This window comes from Triticum dicoccoides, chromosome 5A (genome assembly GCF_002162155.2).
Source record: "Triticum dicoccoides isolate Atlit2015 ecotype Zavitan chromosome 5A, WEW_v2.0, whole genome shotgun sequence".
In the NCBI taxonomy this organism is placed as follows: Eukaryota; Viridiplantae; Streptophyta; class Magnoliopsida; order Poales; family Poaceae; genus Triticum; species Triticum dicoccoides.
This window is the reverse complement of record NC_041388.1, coordinates 658,553,340-658,565,128: the sequence shown is the minus strand read 5'-3', so window position 1 is coordinate 658,565,128 and position 11,789 is coordinate 658,553,340. Positions and strand designations below refer to the sequence as shown.

Sequence of the window (11,789 nt, the reverse complement as noted above, 5' to 3'; positions counted from 1 at the left end):
CGCGCCCCCTGCCTCGTGGGCCCCTCGAAGCTCCACCGACGTACTTCTTCCTCCTATATATATCCACGTACCCCCAAATGATTGGGGACGGAGCCAAAAACCTAATTCCACCGCCGCAACTTTCTGTATCCACGAGATCCCATCTTGGGGCCTGTTCCGGAGGTCCGTCGTAAGGGGCATCGATCACGGAGGGCTTCTACATCATCATCCAAGCCCCTCCGATGAAGTGTGGGTAGTTTACTTCAGACCTACGGGTCCATAGTTAGTAGCTAGATGGCTTATTCTCTCTTTTTGGATCTCAATACAATGTTCTCCCCCTCTCTTGTGGAGATCTATTTGATGTAATCTTCTTTTTGCGGTGTGTTTGTTGAGATCGATGAATGGTGGATTTATGATCCAGTCTATCTATGAATAATATTTGAATATTCTCTAAATTCTTTTATGTATGATTGGTTATCTTTGCAAGTCTCTTCGAATTATCAGTTTGGTTTGGCCTACTAGATTGGTTTTTCTTGCCATGGGAGAAGTGCTTAGCTTTGGGTTCAATCTTGCGGTGTCCTTTCCAAGTGACAGAAGGGGCAGCAAGGCACGTATTATATTGTTGCCATCGAGGATAACAAGATGGGGTTTTTATCATATTGCATGAAACTATCCCTCTACATCATGTCATCTTGCTTAAGGCGTTACTCTGTTTTTAACTTAATACTCTAGATGCATGCTGGATAACGGTCAATGAGTGGAGTAATAGTAGTAGATGCAGAATCGTTTCGGTCTACTTGTCTCGGACATGATGCCTATATACATGATCATACCTAGATATTCTCATAACAATGCTCAATTTTGTTAATTGCTCAACAGTAATTTGTTCACCCACCGTAGAATACTTATGCTCTTGAGAGAAGCCACTAGTGAAACCTATGGCCCCCGGGTCTCTTTCTCATCATATTAATCTCCATCACTTTATTATTGCTTTGCTTTTACTTTTTTACTTTGCATCTCTAAACCAAAAATACCAAAAAAATATTATTTATCATCTCTATCAGATTTCACTTTCGTAAGTGACCGTGAAGGGATTGACAACCCCTAAGCGCGTTGGTTGCGTTGAGCTATTGTTTTTGTGTAGGTACGAGGGACTCGAGCGTAGCCTCCTACTAGATTGATACCTTGGTTCTCAAAAACTGAGGGAAATACTTACGCTACTTTGCTGCATCATCCTCTCCTCTTCGGGGAAATCCAACGCAGTGCTCAAGAGGTAGCAGCAAGTCTCTTTACTCGTTCTGTAATACATCACCTTGTGACTAACTCCTTTAGTCATTTGCTTGCAAGCTTATGATGTGTATTATCGAGAGGCCCAGAGATACCTCTCTAATACTCGGAGTGACAAATCCTAATCTCGATCTATGCCAACTCAATAAACACCTTCAAAGATACCTGTAGAGCATCTTTATGATCATCCAGATACGTTGGGACGTTTGATAGCACACAATGTATTCCTCTGGTATCCGTGAGTTGCATAATCTTATAGTCGAAGGAATGTGTACTTGACATTAAGAAAGCAATAGCAATAAAACTGGACGATCATTATTCTAAGCTAACGGATGGGTCTTGTCCATCACATAATTCTCCTAATGATGTGATCCCGTTATCAAATGACAACACATGTCTATGGTTAGAAAACCTTAACCATCTTTGATCAACGAGCTAGTCTAGTAGAGGCTTACTAGGGACATGGTAGTTATTTATGTATTCACACATGTATTTAAGTTTCCGATCAATACAATTCTAGCATGAATAATAAACCTTTATCCTGAATAAGAAAATATAAAATAACAACTTTATTATATCCTCTAGAGCATATTTCCTTCAAGGAGTGCGTCGTAGGGGTGGTTGAGTGGCGCTTGGCTTTTTCTGTTGGGCCTAGTACCGCACTCGGCCTCGTGGATGGGGAGGTACATTCAGTATTTTTTTTCTATCGTGCACACTAGTGCCAAATATATTGTCCTATAAAAAAGTTAAAACAAGCAGTTGAAGATTTTAATCAAGTATTTGAAAACTATTAATCAAGCATTTGATAAAATGTTAAATGTGTACAGAAAAAATATTTGTCGTGTATATGAAAAATATGTACAAAACAAATACAGTGTGTATAAAAAATATTGATCATGTTTTTTAAAATTCAACGTGTAAAAAATTTGTTGTATATAAAATGTACATTGTGTGTGAAAAAATCTTTATTGCCATTATAAAATTCCCCATTTATTGAAAATTGCTTACCATGTATTAAAAAATGTTAAACTTTTATTTTAAAAAATATAAATGTGTGTATAAAAATTAAATAAATATATACTGAAAATGTACAATGTGTATGGAAAATATTAGACATGAAAACAATAATTTTCAAAAAGTTATTCATGTATTTTCAAAATGTTAAACATGTATATAAAATATGTTTCAAATGTATACAAAAAATATCGAATGTCTACCAAAAAGTGGACATGTGTTGAACAAAAAACAAGCCGAGGAAAATCGACAAAGAAACAAATAAAAACAAATAAACCCAATAAAAACAAAGTTAACCAAAAAATAAAATAAAACAGTATAAAACCAATGGAATAGAATGGAATGGTGAAAACAAAGAAACAAAACAAAAAACATAGAAAGGAAGAAAACAAACAAAACAAACCAAGGAAAACTAAGGGAAAAGGAAAATAAAAGAAAAAATGAAAATAGAAAAGAAACAAAGAAAACAAAGAAAAATAAATAAGGAATAACAAATGAAAATAGAAAAAAATACCAAACCATAGAAAAAGGATGGAAAAGAAACAAAACCAATAAAATCTAGGAATAAAACAAAGAATACCGGCGGAAAAGCAAAGGGAAAAGCAAAAAAATGAAGAAACCCGTGAAGAAAAAAATAGAAGGAACAAATGAAAAGAAGCAGAAAAGCATAGCAAAATGTATCGAATGCTACCAGTGAGCGAGCGAGCGCTAAGAAACGGACTGGCCCAGTAATGAACACAACACGGAAAAACCTTCGGGCGAGACAAAAGATAGCCACACTATAAACGAGATGTGGATCTCACGGTCTTTGACCGAATTGGGGAGGTCGCGTAAAAGCTATCTGTCGGTAATTGCGAGATAGTGCTAGCCCTTCCTTCTAGCGCGACGCGGCCTCGGCCAGGCCCAGTAGCGGCGACCTTGTTGTTTTTCGGCTTTTTTCATGGAGCGCTTTCCGTCGTTTTCGTGTGGTTCTTATTATGTGATTTGTGTCTGGTTTCCTCACTTTTTCTTCATTTCTTCTTTTCCTATCTTGTTTCTTTATTTTTGTGCTTCCTTTTCCTTTTTTTCATGTTTATTTCTTCGTCTTCTCCTCTTTTTTCCTTTTTACTTTTATTTTTAATTTTATTTTTCTATTTTTTCCATGTTTTTAGTTGTTTAGCTCTTATTTTTTCACCATGTATTTAAAATGTTCATGACATATTTAAATACTATTTTTTGTATTAGAAATATTTATAATGTATGAAAATGTTTTTCATAGGGGTATTTTAAAAAAACATTTGTGTATTGAAAAATGTTTCATTATGTACTACAATATTCGATGTGTATTAAAAATGTTGGTCAAACATTTAGAAAATGTTAACCACATATTTAGAAAATATTGATCATGTATTTTAAAAATATATACCATGTAAAAAATGATCATAATTTATTTAAAAAACGTTCATCATACAGTATAATTCATAAAATATTAATCATGGATCTAAACTGTTCACGGTGTGTTTTGTAATATCGATTGTGTTTTTCAATGTTGTCATATTTTCTAAAATGTTTGTTATGTATCTTTGGAAATATTCTTTTCTTTTTTTGGTCTTTGTTTTATATTTTATTTTGTTTCCTAAGTTTTTCCTTTGCCTTGGTATTATCCTTAAATTAAAAAAAAATACAATGAAAAGAATGCACACAATTTTGCACTAAAATATCACTTTTGTAATATGCAGAGTATAAACATATGATAGTGTAATTTTCACACTAGTATAATTCACACGATGGATGGTGATGCATGCCTACAACCGCTCGGTGTGTCAGTGTGTGAGTAAGTGGTCCGTGGTATAAATAAAGCACAGCCTACTCAATAGATACACGATTGTAGTCTCTCAAGCTTTTGCACATCCTGCTGAAGAGCATAACTGAGAACGACTGGTGATCAAGAAATGTGTAACATATGACGAAATGGGCGTGCTTCCAGACTTAAAAAAATGTTAGGCCGGTTTTCCTACGCTAACGTAAGAAAAGCGCAGGACATCATGAGGCAGAGAACTAGCCGGCCAATGCATCGAGACCATAAACATAAAGTGCGCGGGAGGTAAGCATATGCATGTCTCCATCCATCTCATCCGAACCACTACGCTTAACCTAACCAGGCGCAAGGCCAATCCGATTACAGAGCCTGCTCCAGCTGCTCCGGCCTGAGCTGCAGTATCGCTCATTCGACGCTGACATGGGGCTCGCAGGCGGCTGGTGCCCACGTCAATCCGGCGGCCGGTCGTGGTACCGGATGTGGTATTTTAGTCGGGATTACAGCAGCAACGCAACTGCTTCAACCGGCTCTTTCCATTTGTAATCCATGCAGGAGCAAAGGTCCAACTCTCCCTTCGGCCGACCGTGCCCGGCGCCCTGTCGGCCTGCCATCGTGTCCTTCCGTTTGGCCGAGCGTGCCCGGGCTGTGGTGCTGTCATTTTCGCCATGGCCGACACCAACAGGGAAGACACGACAAGGTGCCAAGTAAATAATCTTTCCTGGAAACGAAACAGGGTTTGCACGCCTATAAAACAACTCTTTGCTCGGCGTCTGGAGCTTGGAGAGTGTTGCTCGATCGACCTCCGGCCGCTCCCGCTTGTTGTAGTCGACGCACCGGCGGGAGGCCAGGAAAATGCCGACGACCACCGTGGAGGACCTGCCCGCCGACGTGCTGGCCTGCGCTCTGCGCCGCCTCGACGGCCCGTCCCTGGCCGCCGCGAGCTGCGCCACGGCAGGCCTCCGCGCCCTCGCCGCGGACCCGGAGACGTGGCGCGCGCTCTGCCTCGCGCGGTGGCCGTCGCTGGGCCTGGAGACCGAGCGGCAACACAACGTCCTCGGCTCTCCGGCCGTCTCCCCGCAACGCCTCTTCGCCGACGCCTTCCCCTTCCCGTCCACTTCCAGTCCAAGGGATGCCGCCGCAGCCGACCAATGCCTCCCCGGCGAGCTGATCTCCGCCGTGGACATCTACCAGAATGGCTCGCCCCGGCCGCTCTTCTCACGGGTCATGGAGACCTCCACGTCGTCCTCGTGGTTCCTGGCCTCGCCCTTCCGCGTGGACGCCGTGGAGTGCAAGGACCCGGTACGGATGGCCTCGGCCTCGTTCTCTCCGGCGGAGCTGGAGCTGAGCTGGATCGTGGTCGACCCCCGGAGCGGCCGGGCGGTGAACGTGTCGAGCCGGCGGGCGGTGGCCGTGGACAGGCACTGGTACACGGGCGAGACGCTGGTGCGGTACGCGGTGGTGCTGGGCGGGAGCAAGTTCGAGGCCACGATCACCTGCTCGGAGGAGGCCGGGTGCCTTAACCTCAGGGAGGTCAGCCTGACCGTCGAGGACGCCGACGGCGCGGCGGTGAGCGGCGAAGGCAGCCTGCGGCTCCTTGCGGCCGCGATGGATGGACCGAGGAGCAAAGCAGGGGGGAGGGAAAGAGAAGAGGCCAAGAGGAGGTACGAGGAGTTCGTGAGGAGCAAGAGGGGGCGGAAGGAGTCCAAGGCGAGGCGGGAGGTGCTCGTCGACCTGTGCTGCTCCGCCGTCAGCGCCGTCGCCGTGCTCGGCTTCATCGCCTCCGTCGTGCTCCGGTAGAGTCAGGGACCGGATATCTGTGTACCTCGTGAAACATGTACAACAGTTTTTCCACTGAAGCGGGCAATCCTATTTGTACACTGTTAGACCTGAAAATTCAGGCAGCACAGTGCTCACAATTAAACCACGGTGGTCTACTGTGACTATTGGTGACAAATCCCACATTGGCATATGTGTCCCTCCGGGCTTGTTCGGTTTGGTGGGCTTTCAATCCCCTACATCCCACCGGCACTCACTGCTGGTGCTAAGCTGACGCCCCCAAAAAAAAAACTGACGCTCACCAGAATCATACCACTGATATACTTCACTGGATATATGGTACTCCCTCCGTCCCATATTATGGAACGGAGGGATTATGATCCAGTGAAGACTATGCACACACAGGCACGAGCTTGGATGCAACACGAACTCAGACTCCAATGCCAATAGTTCAATGATGACACACAAATCCACCCAGTTAACTCAAGTTGAGCAGCCCAAAAGCCTGACGACGATCAGGAATATGCACACCAAATTTACACTACCACCCTAGCTAGCTAACAGGCTCAGACTCGGGGGGTCGCTACGACGAGTAGGCCGACGGCTTTGGGTCTCGGCCAGGCTCCTTCAGAAGGTCTCCCGAGCTTTTACGGCGACCTTTGCCGCTGTTGCTTGCGCCGGGCGCCGTCTTGCTTCCACTCTTGGGGTCTTGAGGCCTCTCTGCCGCCGGTCTTCTGGTTGGATCTGCCGGTCTTCTGGCTGGGTCTGCCGGTCTTCTGGCTGGGTCGCTGGAGTCTTGTATCCCTTCCAGAATAGAGACCACGGCGTCCATGGACGGCCTCATCTTAGCTTCGAAGGACAGGCACTCGACAGCCAGTGCAGCTATTGTCTGGGCTCCGTTCAGGGAGTATTGGCCTTCTAGCCTGGTATCAAGGACACGGAATATCTTGCGCTTGTGTGTGAGATATGGCCGGGCCCATTCGACAAGGTTGTGCTCGCCCTGGGGACGGTTCTTGTCAATGGCACGGCGGCCTGACAGCATCTCCAGAAGCACTACCCCAAAGCTATAGATGTCGCTCTTGGCAGTAAGATGGCCTGAAAATGTTGATTTGTTAAATGGATGTTCATCGTATGCTGAATATGAGCTCGCGGGTAAATGTTATGAAAAAGTAGAGCACGCTCTATGCCTAGAAGGCAGAATTTTAATATTCCCACAACAAAGTAAATTAAGAGGAAAATGTTAGATGATTTGAAAATAGTGACTACTGACTAGTTAAATGAATATTTTCCACATACTGAATATGAACTCTAGGTAAATTTTACCAGAAGGCAGCATAGCACCATTTGCACAGCAAAATAAATTAAGAGTAATTACATAACAATCAGTATCATTTCATGGAACAACTTATCGTTGAAGACAATTAAAATCACCATCAAACATTTCCCTACATAGTTTGTATTCACACCTTTGTGCATAATTCACAAAAGAAAAGGTACAGCGTATATACATAAATCATGCATTTCAAGTATTGGCATTTGGGTGTTAGATATTCAATCAGAGTCTGACATGGGATGCATTTATACTGCTTTATCTAGCAAATTGAGCAAAGTAAAAGTCGTTCCAAAAATGGGATCTGCGCAGCAACAGATGATGCGCATATAGAGGAAACAGCTTACACATTTTTAATGAATTACAGCTTACACTAACTTCTATGAACTAATGCACTAAGAGCTCTGCGCTAACATTCAATGCTTCCAGTCACATGACAATGTTTTATATCCAAGACAAGCAAATGTGCAGAATACTGGCTCGGTAAAACACAAAATTGCAAGTCAAAGGTTACCTGTTGACAGATATTCTGGAGCTGCATAACCATGTGTTCCCATTACCCTTGTGGACACATGACTCTTCTCACCAACAGGGCCATCCTTTGCCAATCCAAAATCAGAGAGTTTTGCGGTATAGTCCTGGGAAGTAAAATATGCATTTGTTTCAGTAGATATCAGATGATCATAGAGGTTAGCTATGGTATTGATGATTCACTTTCACTTACTGTGTCAAGGAGAATATTGGATGTCTTGAAATCTCTATAAATAACTTTAGCCTCTGCACTGTGAAGGTAGGCTAGTCCTTTAGCAGCTCCAAGTGCAACCTTCATTCTTAGGTTCCATGAAAGAGGCTGAAAGTGCGAGCCCCCTACATCAAGGATTCATATGTAGCAAGTTATAACAAGAACATGCTACAGTCTGAATCGATATCGTATGCAAAATGAATAAGACAGCAGTAGAGCACCAAGTCATAATTTAACTTACTCCTGAAAAGATGATTTTCCAAGCTCCCACGTGGCATGCACTCGTACACTAGGAGCCGGTGTTCATCCTCCAGACAGTACCCAATTAGCTTGACAAGGTTGGTATGGCAAAACTGACCTAGGTAATTAACTTCAGCCTATAAATGGACACATAATAAAGTCAGAAAAATATCCAGGTGTTTGGTTAACACTTTTGAAAAATATCCTCTAATGAATTCAGGTGCATCACATAAAGGACACAGGTGCGAACCATTGGACTTTTGAAGCTGTAACTAAGGAATTCAGATACATCACATAAATATGCCGATATTCGAAAGTAAACTTCAAAGAAAAATGACATCCAAGAACAACAGCAAGAAATGGAGTGGCAGTCATGCTCACCAACCACTCTCGGTGCCCTTGCAAACCCTCCAGGTTGAGTCTTTTCACAGCAACAGGTATTCCAGTACCAGGTTTGCAAGCTGACAATGTATGCTCATCAATCCATCCTTTGTAGACAGATCCAAACCCTCCTTCGCCGAGCACACTGTCAGGACGGAAGTTCCTTGTGGCTAACCTGAGATCATTATAAGTGAAGACCTTAACATTGGCTGACTGCAAGATCTCACATTCAGTCTTTGCACTTGGAGGCATGGAAGCCGAAGAAGCTCGACTGCTGCAGGCACTAAGCCTACTCCCATCTTTACCACTACTCCTTGAGAACATTCCTGCAAATAATGTCTTTAGTGCAGATTCTACTGACTGAAACATACATAAAATACAAAATCAAGTCATCTATTTGAAATGGAAGTATTATCTCATGAATTAGTTTTTGCACTAGTCTATCCCAGGTCCACAGAATGAACATCATGTATCGCAAGTTCCGAACACTTGACATTTTTTAAGGAAATTTTGCACAGTAATTAGGAACTGGTTGTAAGAAGGAATCATCACTTGGCTTTATCTGAAACTTGATATGAGGATCAGGAGTTGCAAGACTAGCCATTGCAGTCTGTGGTAGATGATGCTAGTGATAATGGATTGACTGGTTCCCAGAAGTTGGTGCCAAGAGCATTTTGATAGGGGTTGGCAAGCAACAGGGCACAGATGATATTTAAATGTGAATGGTAATATGCTTCTGACCCAAAAGATTAAATGATTATTTGCGTCGAGCACTGTCGCGTAATGGATATGGTGAAAATCAGAGAGGTTCCCCTCCATGAAGTGGTCAGATACATAAATTAACAGTAGACCTTGTCCCGCCAAATGTACGTCCGTTGCCCACTTGCCATGTCACATAGCATATCCAGAGGCTTAGCATATTTATATACTGGGTATAGAAATGGCACCTAATAATGGCAGTTAAACGCCGATTTTTTGGTAGACACAGTTGAATAATGGAATTGGATAGTACACGTCAAGCACAAACAAAAAAGTTCAGCCCGTTACTGGGAAAGAAAATAATAGCGTTATATTATATCCAATTGTTTGTAGACATGGAACATACACAATTAATGACTGGTGAATATGCGCGGGAAACAGACAGACCGGTGTGAATACAAAAATCAAGGTGTGTGCTCTATACTGGACTTATGTATGATATCTGAACAGGTGGTTTAACAAATTTTAGTATCAACTTAAACAAGGAACAACTTGAGCACTTCTCCTGTTCCTATCAATAATTAATTTAGAGGAATAGCAATATAGAAACAATTAGTCAACCCTAACGATTCTCTTTTCCTTGACAAGCCGCCCCTAAGTTCATGTGACACACTTTTTAAGGAAAAACAAATAACAAAGACAACTGATAGTCATTCATATACATGCCAGAATGCCACTACAAGGGCACACTAGACGTACTGCACTGTAGTATTAGTCTTGCTTCAACCAAATGTTTCTTGGTCAACAACAGGTGGTCAGCTCAGAGTAGCAATAGATATGATGCTAAGATATCCACGCCAATCAAATGTTTCTTGGTCAACAACAGAGGGTGATTTGAATTATTCAAGCTAAGCGTCAGTGCAGAGTATCAACAGATACGATGCTAAAATGATCCACCACAATCAAATGTTTCTTGCTCAGCATCAGCAACTGAATCAAGGGTGTTTTGAATTCATCGTGCTAAATGGTTAGCGCAGAGTACCAACACATACAATGCTAAAACATCCACACCACACCCCAACACATAACACACACCACACTGAGAGCCAGGTACATGTCCTGTCCCATACCATACCATTGGCGTCTGATAACGATAAGCACTATCCAATTCATGATGGAAGAGCATGTACTACAGTACTACACATGGTACTAGCCTAGTGAAACAATAATGTAAGGACCGAAGCATCAATGTCCAGTGACTGTGCAATAGAAGGTATACACCACCTAATAAAGCCTATACCACCAATGGCACAGGTCCTAAGAAGCCTCACAAGGCAGCCAAGGCTTACTTTGGGGAGACCACTCTAAAAGCAACTGCGATATCTCGCTTTAGTGTGCCGATTGAACGCTTTGAGGCTACTAGGCCACTAGCTATGCAACCAAATCAAGCTACTGGATCGCCTCAAAATAGGCCACCAACCGAATCACGCGTACAAACAAGTTAAGCCTTTCGCGAACATCATAGGGCTAATTGCGCACAATAAGCATCCGCTGATATCTCCGATTTCCACCGGAATCCTACGAAATGATCATGTAAATCGATAGGGAACCGGGAATGGGTTGCTTTTCGCATCTAGGAACCACCAGACCTTGGAGCCCTGCAACTCGCAAGCAGGAATCGGCCGAAACCTCATCCATCCATCCATGGATCACCAAAAATCCGCAAAGCCAGGGGAGGAGAAGAGGGCGAACCTGAGACGCCGGGGTGGGTGCTCCCATCCTTGATCCGCGTGCCCCAGCAGTTCCCCATCGGCCGCGTCGGCCCGGCGCACCAACCAACCAAGCAACTGCAACAACCTTACCGGACCAAACGGAGCAAGCGGGCGAGGGTCGCGGAGGGGATGAAGCGGCGGCGGCGAGCGGTCCGCCTCATGCGGGGGTAGGAATTCGGGCGAGCGGGCGGGCTAGGGTTCCTCCGAGCGGCGGCGGGGAGGAGGAGGGGGATAAATAGCGGCCGCGGCGAGCGGTGGCGTGGCGGGGCGCGTGAGGAGAGAGAGGGAGAGTGGGCGAAAGCGAGAGGAGTTAATGGCGGGGAGCGGAGGGGCGCGAGGGAAGCGTGCGCTTTCCTGCGTCCGCTTCTGCTCGCTCGGGCTGCGGCGGGTGGACGGTAGCGACTAGCGCGAGCGGTAGGCAGCACAGCAGCAGCAGCAGCAGCAGCAGCGCAGCCGCGCCGCTGGCTCGGCCGACTCTCGGGGAAAAGCGGGGAGGCGCCGCGTGACGCTGGGGGGTGGGGGCCGCGGCTTTCCTTACCGTTTCTCCCCTTTTTACCGCCGGAGGGGGAGGGGGAGGGGGTGAAATGAATGAATGGCCGAGAGCGACCCATGGGATGACGACCGACCACCATATTATCCGTGTGCGGTTTTTTTTTCTTTGCACATCCGTGCGCGTTGTTGCCACCTAATAACGTTGAAAAAAACTGCATATGGGCATTGACAGAAGTTTTGCTCTTCTTTTTTATGGGTCTCTCTTGTGTGAATGGATGG

At 44.6% G+C, this 11,789-nt stretch overlaps 1 protein-coding gene across 1 annotated transcript; it reads right to left on the bottom strand.

The window, feature by feature from the left end:
- Nucleotides 1-6,267: 6,267 nt before the first annotated feature.
- LOC119303823 (receptor-like cytoplasmic kinase 176) lies at nt 6,268-11,528 on the bottom strand. Its single transcript, XM_037580972.1, has 6 exons — nt 10,999-11,528; nt 8,548-8,873; nt 8,168-8,303; nt 7,909-8,051; nt 7,699-7,822; nt 6,268-6,949 (listed from the first exon to the last, which is right to left on the bottom strand). The coding sequence occupies exons 1-6, from the start codon at nt 11,054-11,056 to the stop codon at nt 6,438-6,440; spliced, it is 1,299 nt and encodes a 432-aa protein (XP_037436869.1). The 5' UTR covers nt 11,057-11,528; the 3' UTR covers nt 6,268-6,437.
- Between the last annotated feature and the right edge of the window lie 261 nt (nt 11,529-11,789).

Bases quoted from the DNA above. Each gene is read 5' to 3' on its own strand.
- LOC119303823 (XM_037580972.1), bottom strand. From the start codon at position 11,056: ATGGGGAACTGCTGGGGCACGCGGATCAAGGATGGGAGCACCCACCCC. The intron at 8,052-8,167 runs GTAAGTTAAATT...TCCTTGATGTAG, and splicing joins GGAAAATCATCTTTTCAGGA to GGGGCTCGCACTTTCAGCCT. The intron at 6,950-7,698 runs GTAACCTTTGAC...CAACATTTTCAG, and splicing joins TCCAGAATATCTGTCAACAG to GCCATCTTACTGCCAAGAGC.